Genomic DNA, 24,937 nt, shown 5'->3' with positions numbered 1-24,937 from the left:
AGAGAAATAAAAAAAAATTAAACTGACTTTCATGTAAATTTTGATTCTGGTAACACTAGCGACTGATGGGGGAATCGTATCCCCAAGGTCACCAATAAAATGGCACAAGAAAATACTAAAAAATGTTACGTCGTTGTTTTGTTGTCGACTGTTAAGCCTGAATATAACCATAATTATTTTATAAAACCTAAAAAAAGATAATACTCAAATTGATTGAACAAAAGCTAGTTACTATTTCTCGGATCATCCGTTAAAAAAGTATGTAACGCTAGTAGGTACTTTTTCATTAGCGCTTACTGTCTAAGCAGTGGGTGGTCTTGAAAGTAACTGCCTTTGTATATCATAAACAATGTCACAACCTAAATATTCTTTAACTGGTTTTTATTTATTGATTGTTTGATAGTGACTTCGGTATTAACCTTCACACCTGACAAATACTTTTTAAGTAGTACCTTATGGATGGCAATTAGTCGTTTTGCTGCGAGGCGCTTGTTTGTTACGGTTTGATGAATGGGACAGCCCTTGCACAATACAAGTTAAGGCTTCGGTCTCATAGTTGGTAGTAGCATTAACATTATGATGTATATTTTTCATTAGTGGAAAATAGTTAAAAGAGTTCAAGACCTCTGTGGCAGTCATTGGAACTTATACACGCCTTTTCATCTTTATCTCTCTCCCCTCTCTCTCACACACACACTCTCTCTCTCTCTCTCTTTCTCTCTCTTTTTGAAGATATTCTCGCCTCTTTACCGCATTCTAAATTAGCTCAACTTCGAAATTTAAATATGGAAGCATACACGTATCTCATTAGAAACACCGCTTAAATAGTATGTATAGTGATAAATAAGTACCTAAGTTTGAACACTAATGTTGCGGGTTATTTACTGCTATGACGTATAAATACAATAAGGGCGATAAAGTCGCAGTATTGCGGCGTCCCGTCGCGTTATGAAACGCCGAGAGCGAAATAAATTATTGTAATTCTCGTGTAGCATTTATCAGGGTATTATGAGAATGTTCGAAATAGTGTATTAGACTGAATCAAAATTATGGGACATTTTTAAGTAAGCCTGGAGGATTAAAGCTTTGTTTATAATTAGAATAATGTTTTTTTACATTAAAATTTATTTATTATTCACAAATATTTTGTGTATTGTTCACTACTAATTATAATTGTTGTCCCACAAAGCCGTCAAGTTGGCTTGCTTCAAATTATTGATTTTCTTGTAGTAATATTCTATTACTACTAATTTTCTACATTTATTAGGGTCCTGTCATAATTATCGCTATTGTAATTATGGAGGCTAGGGAGCCGTGGATACAGGCCAGAATTCCTGTACTCAAATTGTGGTTTGGTTGGTTCCTGTACTCAACGTGACCAAAAACGATTGATGTATGCTTCATCATCTTGTGACGTCACAAGCTACAGACCAGATTTGCTTTTGGTATTCATATCCCAAAATAAAAATGGGTACATTTTGTAATTTTGTTTTGATATTTATACATATTTTTGATGTGCCATCTTTAATAAATCTGATATACATATTTATTTTCCGAGAAAGAAGGAATATTTTTTATTAGCTTATTATCATCGTATCTCATCAGATATTCACTTGGATCACGAAGCCTCCATATTTTACAACTTATCTAAAGATATTCCACACGCATATGTCAACTTTTGTCACGCCTGTGTATTGTTGTTTAATTACGCAATTTTGTACTCATACTTATTATGTTCTTGGTATTTGACTAAGTAACCCTGAAGATGTACTTGAATTTTTAATGATTCCGTTATAAAGTATTTACAACACAATTTTTACTTCTTATTTATTTATAACTAGCTGACCCGGCAGACTTCGTAGTGCCTCAATCGATAAATAAAAGACCTAAACTTCTGTATAAAATAAACTTAAAACAAACAAAAGGAATCCGTCCAACGGTGGACACATCAAAGGGAAAACAAAATTGTTATTTTTATTTAATTCCGAGCATTTTCATATTTATCTACCTTTTAAACCTTCTCTGGATTTTCACAAATAATTCAAGACCAAAATTTTCCAAATCGATCCAGTCGTTCTCGAGTTTTAGCGAGACTAACGAACAAAATTCATTTTTATATATATTATATTGATGATATCATAGTTTTATAGTATTAAATATAATATAACAATAATATTAAACATTTTGTGTTATTAATGTTGATACGAAAAACTCAACAGTTTGTATTTTAAGAATTGAGCTTTTCATTTTCATAGCATTACATGAGCGAATCAGTTCACGGTCTATGTGGTGAATTGGCTACCGAAGCCGATGGACACATCGTGAATTCCAACGTCAACCTCGAAGTCTCACTTCTATTGAATAACGCAAGCCACTTCGTGACAGAAACGGGTAGAACCTTTCGTGCTCACAATATGCATTGTCACCAAAAAAATTTTTCTCCTACTTAATCGTTGGTAGCCTAAGGACCTTTTTTATTACTTAGATGGGTGGACGAGCTCACAGCCCACCTGGTGTTAAGTGGTTACTGGAGCCCATAGACATCTACAACGTAAATGCGCCACCCACCTTGAGATAAGTTCTAAGGTCTCCAGTATAGTTACAACGGCTGCCCCACCCTTCAAACCGAAACGCATTACTGCTTCACGGTTATTTTAACTGCACGCAACCTGGTAGGTGAGCTCACGGGCTCAATCTGAAAGAATTGCTAACACTAGCCCCAGCAAGAGCAGTGCTTCGCTGAATTTACTATCGGATCGAAATCGCGACCAACTGAGAAGATCCGGCGAGAAACTCAGTGGGCTGTGTCTATGGGCTAGTCACCATCAACATTATTGTTTGAAAAACAAAATACTGTCTAAACTGCAATACCAATTATTCGGGAAGACTGAAATATACAATGTAAGTTATGATGCAATCTTTTGACCTTTAACTTTTCACAATGATGTCACTTCGATAAACTGAGTCATAGTTTCGTTCGTGTAAGAATGTTTCAGTTTCAGACGACAGAATACAATTTTCTAGAACATTCCTTCTTTTAGCGCTTAGGCATGTGAACGAACTTATGGACACTCGGATGTGGTTACCGGGGTCCATAGATATCAATAACGTAAATCCTCCTTCGCCGTCCACCTTGATACATAAGTCCTAAGTCTCAATTTTATAGAATAACGGTTTCCTCACTCTTCAAACTGGAACGCATTATTGCTGTACCAGAAATAGGCAGGGTGGCGGTACCTACTTGTGTGGGCTTAAACATCGTACCACAATTTCATATAGGTACGTCTACATACAATACCCTTTACATTTTAATAGGCATATGTAGGCAGCGGCTCGACTCTGCCCCTGGCATTGCTGAAGTCCATGGGCGACGGTAACCCACTCACCATCAGGTAGGCCGTGTGCTGCTCGTCTGCCTACAAGGGCAATAAAAAAAAAGATATTTCATTATATAAAAAAGCCTTTTTTTTTAACGTGCATTGAATTCGCACGGATATCATGTTATACAGATAGTACCTACTTGAAAATGTTTCGAGATTGTTACGAGAATAATGCTTCAAATTATTTTGTGACCTAGAGACTGTGGACCTCGATTCTCGCATGTCATGTTATGCAGAGAAAAAATGCCTGAAAAGTGCACTTTTAACAAGTGCCGGTAGAGCGCTTCGGAGGGGAGCTAAAAGATTACAAGAGGACGGAAGAGCAGTTTAGGGCTCTAGAAAGTTCCTAACGTAACAACAAAACCGTCTAATGTAAAGTTAAGCACATCTATACACGCAAACCATTGTTATATTAAGCATCCACTAACAATATAACATTTTTAAGGCGGATTTTTCAAATTTATTTATAGTAGAAAGGAGTGAATACAATTGCGGCCCATCTAGGGTTAATATTGGAGCTCATAAACGTCATATGTGGATCAATCTCAGTTGTTTGGTAAAGGGTTTTTCCATCCTTCAGGATTCCGTGTGGTTTTATAATACGACCTACCAGTAAAGAGAAGTAAAGAGTAAATCGTTTTTGTAATTTAATGTTTTCGAATTGTAGTATAGTCATATATTGCAGGCCTACATGAATTGCTTAGCACGCTCCTGTCCATTCCGGACATAAAGCAAGCCTGTGTTCTAGCTTACTAGCTTACATACATATGTACATGTATATCAATGTATATAGTAGTAGAGTTCATGTCACACAATATACAGAAATGCATTTAATTATGACGTAGAAAATTTTGATTTGGGAATTTCACAGTTTCGCTTAGAAATTTTTAGGCTTTACTATAAATCAGTTCGATGTTTCAAAGCAATGTATAATCTATATATTAATACGTGAAGCACAAACTTTGTATCCCTTTTTACGAAAATTGCGCGGACGGAGGAGTATGATATTTTCCACACTTATAGAGAATATAAAGAAGAAGTGCACAATGCTAATATTTTTTTGAAATAATGCATAAAAGATACATTAAATCAATAAAGAAAACATTACACACACTACATACCATGTATTTGACGCACACACGCATTCATACTACTTATTGTCAAACTTTTGTTCTTGACGTCTGTGGTCAAATTGAGAATAGATTAAATATTGTTTGTCTTTGTTAATATTTTTTATAGTGTAGTCTTGGCGAAATTTGTGATTATAGACGTATATAATACAATCATAATAGTGTGCAAACTTACAATTCTAATTAATTATAGTCTAATTTCGACTACTGCGGGACCTCTAGTATACAGAAATATATATATTTATGACGTAGAAGATTTTGATTTGGGAATTTGACAGTTTCACTTAGAAATTTTTAGGCTTTACTATAAATCAGTTCGATGTTTCAAAGCAATGTATGAGTATAATGCTTTGTAATTAAGCAAGCAAATTTGTTTATACAAAGTTCGATATATTAGAACATCAGGCGCTTTATCAAAATTATCCAAATGTGGCTTAAAAACGAATATAATGTACTTTCTAAATGAAGCTAATGTATCTTAAATCACTCAACGACCCTCAGTAAAATAAGGAAGCGACGAAGAAGAAGATCTTAAATCATTGAGCTTAATAGTAGAAATTAGAGTTAGCAGAGTCATCTAATTGGTAATATTTGTTTATATATGTTTTTATATGTATATATTTATGATATGTATATGTATATATTTATGTATATGTATTTATTTAAGTACGAGTATTTGTATTTATAAATATTATGTATGTTATATATACACATATGTTTAAGTAATGTCACCTTCACACTACACCTACCAAGCTTCATCTCTGCACTCCCCTAAGGTAGACTGTTAGAGAATGCCTATGGCATTAAGTCCGCCTTTATAGTTTCTAGTATATGAAGTTATAAATCAATAAATAAAATAATAAACATGTGTAGGTTTATGCGTGTAATTTAAAGATCAACATATGCTTGTTCAATGGGAGCTTGTAAGAACCCTTAGCTTTAAAATCCAATACAGACAAAACGTACTTAGGCAATGAAAATACATTAATGAAAAAGAAAAAAAAATCTCTAATTCGTAACGTAGTCTTTGTTAGTTATTTAAAAACCCATCCCTCTCACACCCGTAGTCTGAGTTTATGAAGAGAAATTGCGAACTCGTCAGATAAGATGTTTTTATCAGAGGCAAGTCATGACGACGGTGACGCCCCGAGGCTGTCTGTACTCTCGGAAATGGAATGTTTACTTCGGAACAAGATATTGAATTCCCCGCGGTTGGTATATTTTCAGGATCTCGTCCTAATTGAAAAGCTGAGCGATTTACGACTAGTAGTCTGCGTCAAAATTTAAATATTCGTCTATCTTAATCTGACCTGCTAACTATATAGCACTTGGTTCGTTTAGCGACTACAATAAATAAGTTGAGGTATGTGTAACACATAACATAGTCGTCGTGGCCTAAAGGATAAGACGTCCGGTGCATACGTGTTGAGCGATGCACCGGTGTTCGAATCTCAGGCGGGTACCAATTTTTGTAGTGAAATACGTACTCAACAAATGATCACGATTGACTTCCAGGGTAAAGGAATAACATCGTGTAATAAAAATCAAACCTGCAAAGTTATAATTGGCGTAATTACTGGTATTCGAAATATAATCCCCACTCTTGCTCACCGTTCGATTTCGTCAACAACAATAGACAACAATCAATACAATTTAGCCTTAAAATTCTATCATGTATCTTAAATACGTCAAAGATGAGTAATAAATTACTTTTGTTAATAGGATTGTACATTATGAGAATTAATATCATATTTATAAAAACAAAAAAACGGAAAAACTACAAAGACTAAAACTTAAGTCGTCGTCGCGAACCAACGAACGAAATATACGAAACGCGTAAGCATGTGCATATTTCAAAATGTAAGCTTATAATTATATAATTTGCGTAATTACTGATGGTAGGACCTCTTGTGAGTCCGCACGGGTAGGTACCACCATCCTGCCTATTTCTGCCGTGAAGCAGTACTGCGTTTCGGTTTGAGGGGTGGGGCAGCTGTTTGTAACTATACTTGAGACCTTAGAACTTATATCTCAAGGTGGGTGGCGCATGACGTTGTAGATGTCTGTGGGCTCCAGTAACCACTTAACACCGGGTGGGCTGTGAGCTCGTCTATCCATGTAAACAATAAAAAAAATGGCATCATATAAGACTGCGGCACGTTGGGACCGATTTCATTTCACATCCCATTAGTCCGTGCTCATTTCACTCCAGTTGGTTTGTTTCGTTATTGGCTGCGTGCAAAATCTTAATAACACATTTAAGGAACGAAAAAATACTTGTGGTGTTTCATTCGATTATTTATTTTGTGCCGTAAAGGTGAAATAAGTATATCAATTTGGCTGTAGGAATTTCTTAATGGTAGGGCAGATGTGGCTTGTAATGAATTAAATTTGAACACATTTCATTACAATTCTGTTATTAAGTGGCATTATACTCAGAGTTCAGTATTATTTATTGTTTCATAACAATTCAGGGATTAAAATGCATCGTACTCTCAGAGTGCAGTATTATTTTTTGTTTAGAAAAAATGTTTTCAATAAATATATATTCTGTTGAGATTAGTAATTTAGTGTGTTGAATATAATAGAACATTGGAAATAGATACGATAGCTAAAATTTCGCCGTAAAAATAATAATTCAGTACTTTTTAAACATGATGGTGTGGATAAACAATAAAGAAAATTCCCAAAATGGTTAAGGTTGGAGGATGAGAGTTGAACTCATATGAGACTTCGATTTCATACCTCAAGGTGCTTGTAGGCTCTTATGTTATAAATTTCACGAGCCCATCTGTAAAAAATAAATATGGAAATTCGACGAAACTTTCATCAGAAATGTATCGCATTTAATAATATTTATGGCATGTCGTTCCATTTCATATATTATACTAGATAGGTACCAGATGTATCGTGTTACGTCGGGTCATCAATCTCGACCGAACCACTCACATATTACGATTGCGAGTAAAATAGACAAATGCAGAAATATATATATTAGGGACACAATATGTTTTGTCCATGAAAATGAATTGTTTATAACAGAATTTTTACTTGTTATTTGTTTGTGTAATATTTTCTTACGTGGTTAACGTAACCCATAGACATAGTGCTGTATAATATTTCTTTATTTAACTTCAAAATAAAAATAAAAACATTCAGCTTACGACAAATACGGATTATGTATTTAGAAATGTAATGTTTGAGAAGAATTGAATGTAAGAAATGAAATGTAACGTAATAAAAGTTTTTGGAAATTTGAAATTTGAACTACTGATTGTCGTATTCTTTTTTTTACTTGTATTTCATTATAATAGTATCCGAATTCTAATTGTATAATAAACACATTTTATAACATTTAAATATAAAACTTGTAATAATTGTGTCGCTAGAGTTGTGCCTGGAGTTAAGTGATTACTAGGGTCCATAGACATTAACAATTTAAATGCCGCCACTCACATTGAGACATGCGTTCTGAATTTCAGTACTTACACACTCTGTTACTAAAATTATCTATGTTTAAAGTAAGTTAAAAAACTGCTGTATTGAATATAAGGATCCCAAAATCACACGTTTGTCCGGAACAAGTTAATATTAATAAATTTGTTAATGACAGTTTTGTGGATTCGTGGTTTGTTTGAGCTCCCGGTTTTTTTAATGTCCATGAGCGTCGGCGTCCACTCAGTATTAAATGGTCTGTTTACAGTGGCGCCTTTTTGTTTTTTATTTCTTAGATGTGTGGATGAGCTCACAGCCCACCTGATGTTAAGTGGTTACTGGAGCCCATAGACATCTACAACCTAAATGCGCCACCCATCTTGAGATACAAGTTCTGAGGTCTCAGTATAGTTATTAGTATAGTAATTGCTTAAAGTAACTCTCCACAAATTATTACGAAGATAAAAATAATTTTTAGGTCTATAAGTCGTTTCAAGGCGATGCCCTTATTGACCAGTATTTAATTTATTTGCAAACCTACACGGTAACACTATGTAGTTCCGATATTGCAAAATATTATTAACGCATAAATCCTTATTTGAGTTGCATAAGAATGTACCTATAATATAATCTGTGGTGAGATTATTTTCAATTCCCGCCAAAAGATGAAAAAGCCAAAATATAACCGCTTAAACCGCTACATTAAAATAAAGTAATTAATCCGCCAAATTAACGAGCTCGTAGGGTTGAAAGTGAGCTATATAATCCTGATCCGCATTGTGGTTTGCGATCACCTCTGTCGCCCAAAATTTTCGAAAGTCGAACAGAGCAGCCGGCCCTAACCTACATCTATGAGGAAAACCCCTTTTTTTAAGATAATTTAGTACATAATTTCAGAATTTTTGTAAATTAATTATTACCCTATACAGTCCACTAAAACCCTATCGACAGGGCTTGGAATAGCAGAACTACTAAATAAAAACACAAACTTGTTTACTAGTGGTAGGACCTTGCATATTTCTGCCGTGAAGCAGTAATGCGTTTCGGTTAAAAGGGTGAAGTAGCCGTTGTAACTATACTGAGACCTTAAAACTCATATTTAAAGGTGAGTGGCAGCATTTACGTTATAGATGTCTATGGGCTCCGGTAACCACTTAACACCAATTGGGTTGTGCGCTCGTCCATCCATCTAAGCAATAAAAAAAATCCGTATTAGTGTTAAATTACTTACTTATTACTGCAAATATGGATATCCATCACGATGCTAACTATATATTACTCGTAATGCGACGGATTTTTTTTCCAAAATTTGAAGTTACATATTGAATCCGTGCTTGGAAGAAAATTCGTAACATTTGCAATCGCAAGAGTTTAGGTAATATCACCTCTTAATTCGGATATACACATAATGAATCACGCATTACGAAAATGTTAAACTTTGCCATTATACTTAATGTACCTTTATGAAAACAACGTGTGTGTTTCATCAATCTATCAACATCGATACTCTGAATGATTGATAGCTAATATTACGAAATGTGGGTCATTAATCTTACGCATTGTAGTCATAAGACTTTAAGTTTTACTGAAGTATATCGTTTTTCAAATCCGTTGTTATGAAATAATGCGACAGACGTGACCTCTAACGTGGTTAAAATTTGATAAATTTCGGTTATGGTCTATCGATTTGGACGCTTATATTTTTTTGTAGATACTACTCATAAATAGAAAGCGTTAAAAAAACCAAGTACCTAACATAAATTCACGATTTGCGAGATATATATTTTTAAAGCTTTCATAGCTGTCATAGCATAGTACCTCCCTTCCCCTTCCCGCCCCATAAATCGATGGACAATAATGAAAATTTTAAAATCTAAGAACGAAGCTATTATGGTATAGTGATTCAAATTTATTTTGATATTAAATATTTGATTTAAAAACAGACAAACCGCGTCCATTAAAGTATTACCATGTTACGCAAACTAAAAGTATTTACGTAATATTAAATAGCCGCCGTGTCCGAATGCTGCATAGCCCGACCTTGGCTTAAAGTTTGGCAGCCCTCGCCAGTCGATATTGCTGAGTAATGCTGGGGCAGGGGAATGCTAGGAAAATAATGTTGGCACGGCACTCTTGAAAGGGAATGGTATTTGTGTGTGAAGTGCGTATGTGTGTGCGTAATTGGATATTCACGGACAGTGTTTTCTTTTTCGTTTTCTTCAATAGAAAATATAAAATTTAAAATTATTTAAGGGTATTTCGAAAACAACATTTGCCCTGAAAAATAATCCAAGTTATTTTAAAAGAGATTAACAACGTGATAATTCAATACAATGTACACTTTCTGCAAATGACAATAGAGACAAAAATCAAAATACGAAAAAAAACCACATACCTCGTAAATATTCAACGCGCAAGGCCAATAGTTTCGTCCAGAGGGTTCGTGTATTATTAAGAGAGACGCCGTTAGGACGCGACGTCGCGGCGCCCACCCTTACAACCCCGAAACAGATAACTGAGCTTTATACATATATCTTCATGCACGCAATCGTAACAAACGACGCATATGAAGACTAAAAACGTGAAGAATTAATATTTTTATTTATTTTTATTGCATAGATGGGTGGACGAGCTCACAGCCCACCTGGTGTTAAGTGGTTACCGGAGCCCATAGACATCTACAACGTAAATGCCGCCATCCACCTTGAGATATGAGTTCTAAGGTCTCAGTATAGTTACAGCGGCTGCCCCACCCTTCAAACTGAAACTCATTACTGCTTCACGGCACTGCCTGTTGTCGTGGCACCTACCCGTGCAGACTCACAAGAGGTACTACCACCAGTAATTACGCAAATTATATAAATATAAGCTTAAATTTTGTAAAATGCACATGCTTACGCGTTTCGTATAGTTGGTTTGCGACGACGACTTCAGTTTTAGTCTTTGTAGTTTTTCGGTTTTTTTTTTATAAATATGATATTAATTGGCATAATGTACAATCCTATTAACAAAAGTAATTGATTACACATCTTTGACGTATTTAAGATACATGATACAATTTAGCCTTAAGCTAGAAGTGGTACAATTTAGCCTTAAGCTAAATTGTATTAAGCTAATTCTAAGCTAAAATGTTGACGAAATCGAACGGTGAGCAAGAGTGGGGATTATATTTCGAATCGGATAGTAAAGTTATTTTGCGAATGTCGAACTAGATGATATGTATTTAAATAAACATGAAAAATGTTCATCCACTAATAGGTTGCAATTTATCAAAATTGTTTTCTATCGGTTCTATTTTTCTATGAATTAGCTAAAGGCACCATTACGTCAATCATTAGCATCGTATTTTCAGCGTTCATTTAAATAACGGTATCATTCCGACCTTTAGTACCATAAAAAAAACAGAATCAACCTTCATTAGAGTGGGTATAAAAGGCGAGACTACAAATTCGTGTCATTAGGATGGAGCTAACCCATTTGCATTAGCTCTATCATCCGGAATAATTCTGAGCACATGTTTAATAGCAATAATTTATAACGGGTCCGTTCTTTGCGTTCTGGACTTATTTCCGTTTGATTCGAGTCGTAGAGTATAAAAATTAAATGATGTATTTTTGTTGGAGTTATAGTGAGTTTTATTATTAAACTAAGTTTTGGGATAAGTGTAATTCGAATTAGAGTAATTTAAAGAAACAGCTTGAATTTGTTTTTTTTTTTAATGTCATCAAGGAATCAATCAAGGAAAATCTAAAAATATTTTTTTTGCGAAAATTTCATAATCAAAGTAACTATTAGCCATCAAAAAAAGACAACACCGATTGTTAGTAGATATTACTAGCTGACCCGGCAAACGTTGTTTTTCCATATATAAGATTTCTAGGGACTCTCTAGTGTAGAAAAAAAACTAACTTACTGTAAGTGTGTAAGGATGTGGTAAATGAGTGAAAGAGGCATGTAGCGCTGTGAACGACGAGGGAATATAAAAATAACAAAACCTTATTCAACCACATAGGTGATGCCTCATTATAACAAAAAAAAAATTCCAAAAATATAAATTAAACGTTAGGGGTGGACAACCCTTATCACTTTGGGGTATGAAAAATAAATAGTAGCCGATTCTCAGACCTAATGAACATGCATATAAAATTTCATAAAAATCGGTCCAACCGTTTCAGAGGAGTATGGTAACTAACATTGTGACACGGGAATTTTATACATAAGATTTACAGAAGTGGTACATCGTATCGTTTACGAAGGCGACTACATGTTTAGTTGATGTTTGCTGCTTTTTTTTTCTTAGCAAACGACTTCTGGACGAATTCCTAACACTGTGAACAGTAAAACTCCAGAAATACTCGTGATATACTGACGATAAAAATCGCATGCTTAAATAGCTGTATTAGCAGTTTTAATTAATAAGTACTTTTTTATTTCTTATTGCCCGTGTAGACAGATGAACATACGGCCCACCTGATGTGAGGGGTTACGGTCGCCCATGGATTTCAGCAACACCAAGGGCAGAGCCAAGACGCTATCCACTGCTTAATACTCTCCACAAGCCTCGTTTGAAAAAGAACAATACTTTTCCTATTCATACTATATTATTTATTTAATCGTGTTATACTTACATTATATAACAGTTTCCAAAATTCTCAATTAAGTACACATTTTCCCTTTAGAAGACAGGCTCGTGTCTTATCAACATCGTAAAGACAAAGAACAATGAATAAGGCCTTAAATATCTGAGATTTTACCGGAAACGATAATTCTAAAAAGAGAAGAAAACTCCGTAAGCATTATCTTCCAAGAACTTAGATACTTTTACTTAACTATATAATTTGGCTTTTAGTAATTTTTTGATGGGCGGTGTCAGCTTATAATAGAATATCGTATTATGTACTCTAATTGTTTTTTTTCGTTGGTGTCATCAGCTATGTTCTCAGAGCATCGGCCAGTAAAATTTGACGATTCAGTAGCGGCTGGACTAATTCAGAGCCCACAAGAGTTGATACCACTGTCGTGCGTAGTTCTGCGGTAAAACAATCATGCGTTTCGGTTTAAAGGCTTAAAGGTAGCTGATGTACAACGCCATTGGAACTCCAATCTTATGTGTCAGGTGGACTTGAAGATAATGGGCGCTGACCACTTATTACCTGACTCGTTTAGGAGCCGGAAGGTCCTGACTCGTTTACTTATCTAAAGAAACTTTAAGCTTACATCAAGCAGTGGCTTGGCTCTGCTCCTGGCATTGCTGACGTCCATGAGTGACGGTGACCACTTACCATCAGGTAGGCCGTATGCTCGTCTGCCTACAACGGCAATAAAAAAAAATTCTCATTAACAATATTGTGGTAAAGCACACTGAGGGCATTTTTTTTCAAAACATTACATAAAGCAATTAAATCTTCGCATTGTAGGGACACAAGACGGTTATTTTGTCGTCATTTCCTCTCAATTCACCGTGAAACAATGGTGGAATTCGGCCCATTAAAAAATAAGGGATAATGAATTCCGAGGGGCTAAATATGAAATAATGTGTACATTCAAACGAAATTCTGGTCCAGTTTTAGTACGATTTTATTTTTATTGCTAGATTGGGTTGTTTAGTGCACGAGCTCACGGCTGACCTGATGTTTAGTGACCACCGGAGCCCATAGACATTAACAACGTAAATACCGACACCCGCCTTGAGACATGAGGTCTAAGTCCGGTGGGTTAACACCATGTGGGCCGTGAGCTCGTCCACTGATCTAAGCAATAAATAAATAAATGCTTTTTGATTTTGATGTCCCAATCTACGCTTGGTAATTTGTTCATCCATATGAGTGCGCCGTCGGGCTGCAATCACAGATTTGAGGACGTATAGCACTCTCGAGCTTGTTGAGAGAACGCCGGTGCAGTGTTCGTAATAATTGACTAGTGTTAGTGCAGTCACTTTATACGCAAATCGTTCTAACAATCGAATAAAATAAAAAGAAGGAAATTGAAAAAAACAAAAAAGCTGTTGTAACGCGAATAGCTTTTTCGAGTAAGAGTTACAGAACAAATAAATAGCAACTCAAATAAAAATATAAATATACTAGCCGGCATTTAAAATTAGCATTATTTTTTATTGTCATTATTATTAGGGAGTACAACACTCATATAAATATTAGCCCATCCATTAAGTACATGTATTTTCTACATGGATACCAATTTTCAAGTCAATCGGATGCATAGTTCAGTAGTTATAACGGAACATCTGAACAAACCGCTGTAGATTTATATATTAAATAAATAAACATACAATAAAAAGAAAAAATTTAAAAGTTTTAATTTTCTTCTTTGTTCGGCATTTTTTAGGACAACGTCAACCGATTTTGACCTCGACTAAATTTCGCCAGAACAAAGTTGTAAGATTTATAACAAAGTTAAAAAAAATATATATAAAAAAAGTTACTAGTAAAATAAAAAGCGGCATTCCATTCTGCATTCATTTAAAAAAACATTAGTTATCTTTAAACTTATTTTCCTGTCAGATAGTAACGGTTCACTTTATTTCCAAACTCTACAATAACTTCTATTGTGTGAGCTTTATACGAGTCGTAGACGAAGACATTAAATTCGCTTTACGACTTAACGTTATCCGTATTCAAAACGGAATTCTTAATAACTAAAAATAAAAATCTATAGTCAAATTGATTTTAAACGTGCATATGGAACGCGTTACTCCAAGTAGCTGTAGATTATTAATCAATATTTGTATTGTCATTCAGTGATATCATGCAATTATTATTATTTTTTATTTATTTATTGCTTAGATGAGTAGACGAGCCAGGTAGACAGCCCACCTGGTTTTAAGTGGTTACCGGAGTCCATAGACATCTATAACGTAAATGCCGCCACTCACCTTGAGATATTAGTTCTAAAGTCTCAATATAGCTCCAACGGCTGCCCAACCCTTCAAACCGAAACGCATTATCGCTTCACGGCTGAAATAGGCAGGGTGGTGGTACCTACCCGCGCGGACTCCCAAGAGGTACTACCACCAGTAAAAAATTAACCAGTAATATTATAAAAGATTTACTCCTGAGTCTCTTCTTAAGAAATACATTCCCCATAATCTAATATTGTAAGTAAATCAAGCAGCAACTGTATCCAGATTAAGTCAAAAGTTTTTATTATTTGTAATCCTTGTGGAAATGGAACAATTGTTTTATTGTGCAATAAAAAAATCTTGTTTACCCTATAACCATGTAAAACATTTTACTATAAAGATAACCATACCGAAAAGCGCTAAAGTGAAAAATTTGAAACCCAATTAATTGTTTAATACATTGCGTGTTTAAATACAATATCACGAAAGCACCGATATCCTTTTAACTTTATCGATTAACTAACGTAATAAACTTCATATATAAATGCCGGATACCTTTTCTCAAGGTAAGATAATTAGAAACTAGAAGACTCTCTCAAAAATTCTGAAAAAAAAGAGTGGTTGTATGAAATTATTAAAACTGTTTTTTTTAAACGTTTTCAATATTTACACTATTCGGAAAATGGAAAAGTAATTTATTAATTTAACTTTATTCTGGTAAAAGTATGTGTGTGAACTCGTGTTAAAAAAATACTATTCGGGTTACAATTTAAAATTATCGAGAAAGACTTAACTGTGATTTCAAAAGCATGCAGCCATTAATGAACATAAACACACACATAAAAACATGATTAGTAAGCAGATTTATACACTTATACACGTAGTACGAGGAAAAATACGAATCCAATTGCACTTTTCATTAATATTCAACAGCTTTTCATACGCATGAATTGCATGTGCACATTGCTATTTACACCCTAATTCAATTCCCGTGTCGGTTATCTACATATTAATACGTGAAGCAAAAACTTTGTATCCCTTTTTACGAAAATTGCGCGGACAGAGGAGTATGAAATTTTCCACACTTATAGAGAATATAGAAAAAAAGTGCACAATGCAAATTATTTTTTTAAATAATGCATAAAAGATACATTAAATCAATAAAGAAAACATTACACACACTACCATGTATTTGACACACACATGCATGCTAATTGTTAAACTTTTCTTATTGCTTATAATCTATGGTCAAATTGAGAAGTGATTATAATATATTGGTTGTCATTATTAACTAATATTTGTCTAAAGTGTAGTCTTGGCGAAGTCTGTAATTACGTAAGTAAAATAATCTCTGACAATAGAATCATAACAGTGTACGAGCTTATAATTTCAATTAATTATAGTCGAATTTCGACTACCGCGGGACCACTAGTTGTCTAGAAAAATGCATATCATATTTTCTCGAAGCAAGTTGTGCGAAAACCTTTCCGTTGCTATGGCAACGAGACGCTGCAGTGCCTCCGCTGCCCGCCCTCGCCGCTACCAGCCGCAGTTAGCGATTCTACTTCAAAGGGAGCACCCGGTTACGTCTCATAGAAAACACACAAACTCGCGTACCATTCGTTTGACGCGTTCGAACTAACAATTGGCAATTCGGAAATCTAAAATAATTCGATATTCGTTTAACGACTTATTTTTAGTGCCAGATATCAAATGTCGCGTACAGTATTAAGATTCTTGGGATGCAGTTGTTGTGTTTATGAATGATGGCTCATGTGTTTCGCCGGTGAGCCATGGATGAATTGTGCGTGCATTGGATGTTTGAAACGCAGCCATGAGTACCGAAGACAGAGCGAACATATTCACTGACGACGATGAAGACTTGGTACGATAATTCTTCTATGTTATAGTAATGGATCTAGGTGTGTTTAATAATCCCTTGAGCTCTGGAGCCGTTCCAAGAGCAGTTACAGGATTGTTTTTCGTTTATATAAATTTTAAACGACCTCAACCTATACAGTACTTACATTTTGCATATTCAAATATTAAAAACAAATATTGAAATGTCCAGAGAAAAAAGGGGCGAAAAATGTTCACTGAATGAGGAAAGATTTGTTTGTTTGTTTGTGTACTGAATAGGCTCCGAAACTACTGAACCGGTTTGAAAAAATCTTTCACTGTTTGGAAGCTACACTATTCCCGAGTGACATAGGCTATAATCTTTTTTGAAAAAATTAGGGATCCTTACTAAAATTCCAATAATGTAACCCACGGTGTAAAAAAAATACCTAAAATATTCTTTACATCGCGCGCCCTGCGAAAACTATTGATGATAGAATAAAATAATGTACTACGACTTTATAGAACACATTATTATTAGTTTATTTTATTATAAAAAGTGTCCCAACAGTATATTTCTAACTATTATAGGTATGCCGCAATAAGTGTTCTTTTATTTAAAAAAAAAAAAAAAAACGTCAAATATCGTTGAAATTTTTGTTAAAGACACGACTGGAGCCGGAGCGGGCCGCTAGTAATTTATAAAAATATTATTAAAAAGAGATTCTATTCCTTATATGTCTGATTTGAAAGAACCAATAGACGTTAACGCTACTTAGATAAAACAGATAACTGGAAAACTAACTTTTCAAAAAGGAAATTAAAAAGGAAGCTTAGAAATTAATTTTACTTCGCACAGAAATTACTTCAGTCTAAATGAAATCAAGTAACTTTGTAAGCAATGTTAAGGTGATTCTCAAAGTAATTAACGAAGTAAATCAAAGGAGCTTTACGAAATAAATGTGATATAGTTTGCTTTTAGATTTAGCGGAGACTTCTTTTCAATAAGCTAGTACTAAATCCCCATCTAAAAAAAGAGAAAATAACGCTGAGGTAAAATTTGTGAATAAAAAGCTATGGACACCACACAAATAGTCATATCTAGTGAAATCTAAAAAAAAACAGTATTAATAATTTACTTTTCATTAATTATCCAGCAAATATAGAAATAATTTAATAACAGTGATTTTATCATATAATGTCAAGCAACTTTGGTATTTGAAAGTAGGCGAATCTGTTTTTTTTTTTAAATAAAATGCTGGCGAAACGCTTGAACCAGATAAGTTTTATTATATCCATCGGTGTCAAGCAATTTTTTTACATTTCAAAAAGTAATCGCGCGTTTTAACGAGCTAATTGTCTGTCACGTGACTCGAACAATCTGATCGAGTACAGTGTCAGCATTTTAATAAATATTTCATTGTAATTAAAATTTCGGCCACATTACTAACGGTACCAATGTTTATATAACTTTCCTAAGTAAAAGTCAAAGTAATTGGATTGTTTTGTAAATGTGACGAGATTGATAATATGTTATTGGCGGTAGCAGCATGAAGAATAGAAGTATTGGGGATCCACAAGAGTTGGTGGGCAACGGTTCGTTGACACTTTAAAAGAAACCATTCCATAAACTAAAAAAAATAAGTTATCGGGCTAGAGTAGTATCGCTCGATCAGGATCAAAATAATGCTCATGTCTCAGAAGCCACAATCATAAAGGAGCGATGTTAAAAAGATTCTTAATGACTAAGACATAGACACCCATTTTGGGACACGAGGTAAAGCTTACCTTGGTATTGTAGCAATGGAAATTCTACCTTATTATTCAACATTCGAATAGCCAGAATGGTAAGATCTATCCAAAAATACAGAAAAAAGTAAGCGCCCAAATTTTAACCGAATTGATTTGTTACACGATTTGTTGCGGGTGGTAGGACCCCTTGTGAGTCCGCTTGGGTAGGTACCATCACCCCGTCTATTTCAGCTGTGAAGCAGTAATGCGTTTCGGTTTGAAGGGTGGGGCAGCCGTTGTAACTATACTTGAGACCTTAGAACTTATATCTCAAGGTGGGTGGCGCATTTACGTTGTAGATGTCTATGGGCTCCAGTAACCACTTAACTTCAGGTGGGCTGTGAGCTCGTCCTCCCATCAAAGCAATGAAAAAAAATGATGTTATTCCTTATTCAACATTCAAATAGCCAGGATGGTAGGATCTACCCAAAAAACAGAGAAAAAAGTTGGTGCGCAAATTTTAACCGAATTGATTTGTTACACGATGTTATTCCTTCATCGTATGTGTAATGCGGGTGTAACTGACAGCCGTTCCCCTCCTTCTCTCGAGAACACATACAGATCCTATCAATTGTGGAATATACATTGCGTACAGTGCAAAAAACAATAGTAAAATATTAGATAGTATTTTCTTCGATTTTCACGAATTTTAGATGTATTTAAAAATAGTTTTACGGTTTTTAATATCGTGTTGCGTTTTTTAATACTCGTATTATTTTCGTTCCTTAGAATACTCCAGTTTTCGTGCTCACAGATGAAAATATTTTGATGTGCCGTTATTTTGGAATCCCTAGAGTTTCTTTTGGATTGTCCCAATTAAGGTTGGGGGATTGTACACCCATGTTTGACTCGCAGGGGGGGGGGGGGGCAACATGGATGAAGAATGGCGGGCGATCACAAGTTATAGCATAAAAACGGGAGGTCTATGTTCAGCAGTAGCTAAAGGCGAGGTCCCAAAAAGCGCCTTGCATAGAGCCGTTTAAGTATTGCGTCAGCCTGCTTTTTTGATTTTCCTCACTGACAATTTAATATCTTGAGAAATATCTTTCAAAGTATTTTACCTACGTATCAACATCTTTGTTAGTTTCTTTGAGTCATCAACAACGTAAAAGTAGCATTGTACTACTAATTTGTCATTTTAAGCCGTTAAGAGTTACGTTACTGTAACTTGTCTCAATTCAATTACGCTTGTACTTTTTGACAAAATATAAATGCAACTATGACCATAGTTTCCGATTCGACTGTACCCCTGTTACTACTGATGATCAACTAGGGGAATTTAAGTAGTAAATGTCTATGTGTTCCACCATTTCAATACCAGGTGGGTGGGTCGTGAGCTCATATATCTATGTTGTGAAATAAATAAAAATGTTAATCAGTTATGGCACTAGGTAGGTGACTAGGTAGGTAGGTAAATGAGAAGATTCAAATTTATCGTGCCCATTAATATAGTATTGACGTGAATGCCAAATTGCTTAACAACTATTTTAATTACGTCACAGACCTAGAAATGACCACCATCAGCATTAGTAAACTAAGAACTAAAAATAAACTACATTAACACTGTCGGTTACATAATTATATTCATTTACGTATTTCCTGACGTCACGACAGCTATAGTTCAATAAGCAATTCATTTTTCGAATTCAGGTCTTAAGGTGGGCAATAGTAGGCCCCGTGGCCATGAACTCATTCGACCATGTACGATTAGATCTATGTTGAAACCGCACGTACGAGGGCTGCACTAAAAGTATCGGGAATGGAATATTTCCACTGTTCCTGTCATATTAAAATCTTTTTAATTGAAAACTCCTTGGTTTTAAAAATCGAATACCATTTATTTATTTAAGAAAAGATTCTCGGTCTTGTCACGAGGTTTTGTCAAACTTGTTTAGTCGTTGAGAAAATGGAATTGACTCGAGAAAATTCAAGAGCGATGATTTATTATGACTTTCGAAGTGGTTTAACACAAAAACAGTGTGTTGACCGGATGATTTCTGCATTTGGTGATGAAGCCTCATCTTCTTCTTCTTCTTCTTCCAGTGCCTCTTCAATCCTGAAGGTTGGCCGTTAGCTTTCTGTATTCGTTTCTGTCAGCAGCCGGCCGGAACAGCTGTTCGACGCAGGCAATACCGGTCCACTCCCGGATATTCCGGAGCCATGACTTTTTTCTTCGCCCAGCCCCATCCAAAACCACAATTTATCGCTGGTTTGCTGAGTTTCAACGTGGACGTGTCAAGCTCAGTGATGATCCCCGTCAAGGTCGTCCAAAAACTGCAGTCACCCAAGAAAACGTTGATGCTGTGCGTAAGCTGATTGAGGAAGATCGACATGTGACATACCGCGGAATCCAGGCAACTTTAGACATTGGCATGAGTCAAATACAAATAATCTAGCGTGAACAATTGGGTGTAAAAAAGTTGTTTTCCCGATGGATACCGCATTCGCTCTGTGAAGAGCAAAAAGCGGCTCGCGTTACTTGGTGCGTCAGAACTCTCGAAAGATACCACGCAGGATCCTCAAATGCTGTATACAACATTGTATCGGGTGACGAATCCTGGATATACGCGTACGAACCCGAAACAAAAAACCAGTCACGAGTTTGGGTGTTCGAAAACGAGTTAAAGCCAACAAAAATTGTTCGTTCACGGAGTGTTGCAAAAAAAATGGTGGCCACGTTTGTCTCCAAAACCGGCCATGTTACGACTATTCCTCTTGAGGGACAAAGAACGGTTAATGCAGAATGGTATGCTAGCATTTGTTTGCCACAGGTCGTTTCTGAACTCCGTAAAGAGAACTGCAACCGCCGCATCATCCTCTATCACGACAATGCGAGTTCTCACACCGCGCACAGAATAAAAGAGTTTTTAGAGCAAGAAAACATAGAATTATTAGACCATTCGCCGTACAGCCCCGACCTAAGCCCTAATGATTTCTATACATTCCCTAAAATCTATACTAATATTATAAAGAGGAAAGATTTGTTTGTTTGTTTCGAATAGGCTCCGAAACTACTGGACCGATTTGAAAAATTCTTTTTCCATTAGAAGCCGACATTGTCCCTGATGAACATAGGCTACTTTTTTTTTTATATTTTTTTTATTTTATTTTTTTTGGTTTCATGTTTGTTTTAATGTTTCCGAAGTGAAGCGAGGGCGGGTCGCTAGTAAAGAATAAATTGCGTGGACAGAGATTTTCATCACCTGAAGAAGCTGTGGACGCCTACAAAACGGCCATTTTGGAGACCCCAACTTCCGAATGGAATGGTTGGTTCAATGATTGGTTCCATCGTATGGAAAAATGTGTCAAATTTCGCGGAGAATACTTCGAAAAGCACTAAATACATTTTTAAATAGTAATGTTGTGTCACTTCGTTAATTCCCGAAATTTTCAGTGCCGCCTATGTATTGAAGATCTTGGTAATACGGCGTAAAATTACTGATAATATTGAGATTTATGGGGAACAATGGATAATCCTAAAGATGTTTACCGTCGTCGCAAATAATACAGTAGGGTGTCAAAGCAATATCATAGCAATGTCATAGCAAAATCACAATACCAATTACGTAATATCTAGTTCAAATCATCACACAGATTTTTTAATCCAACCATCATTCCATCCAGCATGATCATTCAGATTCTTCGACTATGTTGCATTATAATTAATTTTAAGTGAAATAGATGTTTTTTCTAATTGTCTCACAACTTACAGGAAAAATCTGTCGCGGATCATTTCCCAATTAAATATAACGTAATCTTAAGCAATCAATCAAATGTAATCAAATCTTAGTTCTATATTTATTTATTTTTTATTGTTAATGCCCTGTCGATTGTACCTATAATTGAGGTGACATCTGCCATGAACTTTTGTAAATTGTTGAATGTTTTGTATCGATGATCACTTTGTTGGTGCAACTTAATAAATAAATAAATTACATTATATTAGATGAAACAAAATAGTGGTACAAATGACGACAGTGTAAGTTTTAATGGAAATTTCAACACCTTATAAAAAATATTTCCATAAATTGTTATATTAAATGTGTAAATTACATTTTCTTTTATAATTAGAAGGAAAACAACTTCGTTTACTTGTCTTTTTTTTTTCAATAAAACATAATATTTGTTTGAAATATGTCGCTACGAAATTTCGACATTTCGTTTATGTTATTATATATTATATGTATTTAAGTTCTGTATTAAATAGGATTTAGGCTGGTGTCGAAATATATTATAATGAAAGGTAAATATTGATTATTTACTTTTATGAATAATAAATCCAATCATCAAAGTTGTTTTTAAACGGAATCTACAAATTTATTTTTACGAATCTTCTCAATTCTACCGAAATATGACCGATCAAGTTGTGTTCATTCATTCAACATATTTTGCTCCCTTCGCTTTTCTCTTTGTTCGGTTTTAAGTTGACTTTGTCTCTAATTAAGTCAGTGCTTCATTCCTATAGCTAATATTATAAATAAACTTGTCTTTTAACATAATTTACTTTTGGGGGCTCTTTGTCTGGTATAAAATTAAGAAGTTTCTAGCTAACTGATTTTTACTCAATCATATCAATCGATTTTATTTTTAAGCTATTGCATAGCTTCTATCGCGGGCCTTGAGCGCGGCGACTGAATCAAGAAATTCCGTAACGAAAATAACCTGACACTCCCACTACGCCTACTATGTAGCTCGCGTCCAACACATTCACACGTTGCGCTGGTGTAGTGTTTGTGAATAAGCGCGCGGCGTGACGTCGCACTGCATGAGCATCATGAAAGCTCTGCCCATCTCTCTCTCACGCGGTCTAGCTTATGAGTGTGAAGGGGACAGTTAATGTTTTGCTTTTGTTAATGTTTATAAATGTAGCGTGGTCTTATTTTTATTATTGTTTTAATATTAAATTATTATTGTTTAATTGTAATTACATAAGTTGATAAAAAATGCTTTGCAATAGCTTTACCGCGGCAGTCCCCGAGTGCCACACGTCTTTTTTTATTTTTATGAAACACAAAAAAATACATATCGTAGGTATCTAGTTAGTGTAAATATTGGCAGAAATGGGGTGAGAAGCGTATAATTCGAACGAGTTAAATCGCACGTTTAATAAGAGGTTAATGTTCAGTATACAAATACGAGCAAATGATGACTACACGTAATGCACAGAAAATAGTGCATAACATAAAAAAAACCTTATGATAGTTACGTTTGTTAAGCATTTGTAAATAGTTAAAAGGAGAAAGTATACTAACTTAAATCACAAGTACAAGAGTTGGTTACTCCAAGGGACTGCCGAAGATCTCTATTGTATTTCACCATTCAACATAAGAAAATAGAAACGATATATAAATAATATCCATTGTCAGTTGGAATTCGCAATTTATGAAATATTTTTTTTGATACAATGCAAATATATCAATCGATAGCAAATATACAAAACTAATTTCTCAATTAAACTTATTTTATATTTTACTTTAAAACATGTTAATACAATGTTGCCTGGTAAATTATATTATTTCCATCAAACCTTCCATTATGTTTCCGTCAATCTCGTATAATTTAATTGAATCCAGTCGGCTATGCAACGTATACTGGCCCCTGATTGGTTCTCTGTCGCTTTGAAGGCTCCACTGTAGATTAATCTAGTGTTAAAAGCTAAGCTAGCATGTATGAATGGATGGATTTTAACTGAAATCTCTCGAAACTTATGGGTTAGTGAGGTTTTAAAATATAAAGTGTTAGCACCTTAAGGTTTCTAAATTGGCGGTGGAATTGAAGTTGACAATGAGATCAATGAATGTTTGCCGTATGTTCTAATGAACCATAAGATATCGAGCCAATATTGCCTTGCATGTAGGACGTAAATTTGCTGCATGATGATCATAAACTTGTATCATTAAAAACAACTTATCTTCATGTATATTTTGATAGCTAACATAGACCCACAGCTTTTTTTATCAAAATATTTAGCAATATATAGTTCCTTATTCTAAATATAAAGTGACTACTAGCTTTTTTCCTAGGAAATAGGTACTTCTTAACGATTTCGAAAAAATTAGTCAATGGCTTAGTCACGGAAAAGTGACAGACATGCAGAACATCTAACAGGTGAAAACTACATTCCCTAATTTCGGAGATGCGCACCATCAAAAAAATACACAGACAGAAAATGATTCTAAAAATCACTCGTTAATGTTCTGTTAGGAACTCTTCTTTAATAAACCCTTTTTTATTTCAATTACTTTTTTTCAAATTACAGACTCACCAGATTCTATTCTTTAATTACAAATATAGTAGTGCTCAGTACAAATGTCACAACAGAGTTGATTGTTTACACATATCCCTCAGAGCGTTCATCCACAGTGCGTTTCCAAAGATCTTTTTTGCCACGTACCATCCGGCTTTGGAATGAACTCCCCTTCACGGTGTTTCCCGAGCGCTATGACATGTCCTTCTTCAAACGAGGCTTGCGGAGACTACTTATTGGTAGGTAGCGGCTTGGCTCT

The 24,937-nt window shown here is 34.9% G+C and overlaps 1 protein-coding gene across 2 annotated transcripts in view; it reads left to right on the top strand.

The window, feature by feature from the left end:
- Window positions 1-16,366: 16,366 nt before the first annotated feature.
- Window positions 16,367-24,937, top strand: part of LOC101742262 (transmembrane protein 151B) — a 76,033-nt gene continuing 67,462 nt past the window's right edge. Inside the window, exon 1 of one of the 2 annotated variants that reach the window (XM_021349392.3) lies at window positions 16,367-16,686. In XM_021349392.3, the coding sequence (XP_021205067.1) occupies window positions 16,636-16,686 (51 nt within the window). In that variant the 5' untranslated portion in view covers window positions 16,367-16,635. The remainder of the gene's footprint in view (window positions 16,687-24,937) is intronic. The other variant, XM_062673619.1, reaches the window with a different exon arrangement.

This window comes from Bombyx mori, chromosome 18, assembly GCF_030269925.1.
Source record: "Bombyx mori chromosome 18, ASM3026992v2".
Taxonomy (NCBI): domain Eukaryota; kingdom Metazoa; phylum Arthropoda; class Insecta; order Lepidoptera; family Bombycidae; genus Bombyx; species Bombyx mori.
Note: the sequence above shows the minus strand (reverse complement) of the source record. Positions and strands in the feature narration are given on the sequence as shown.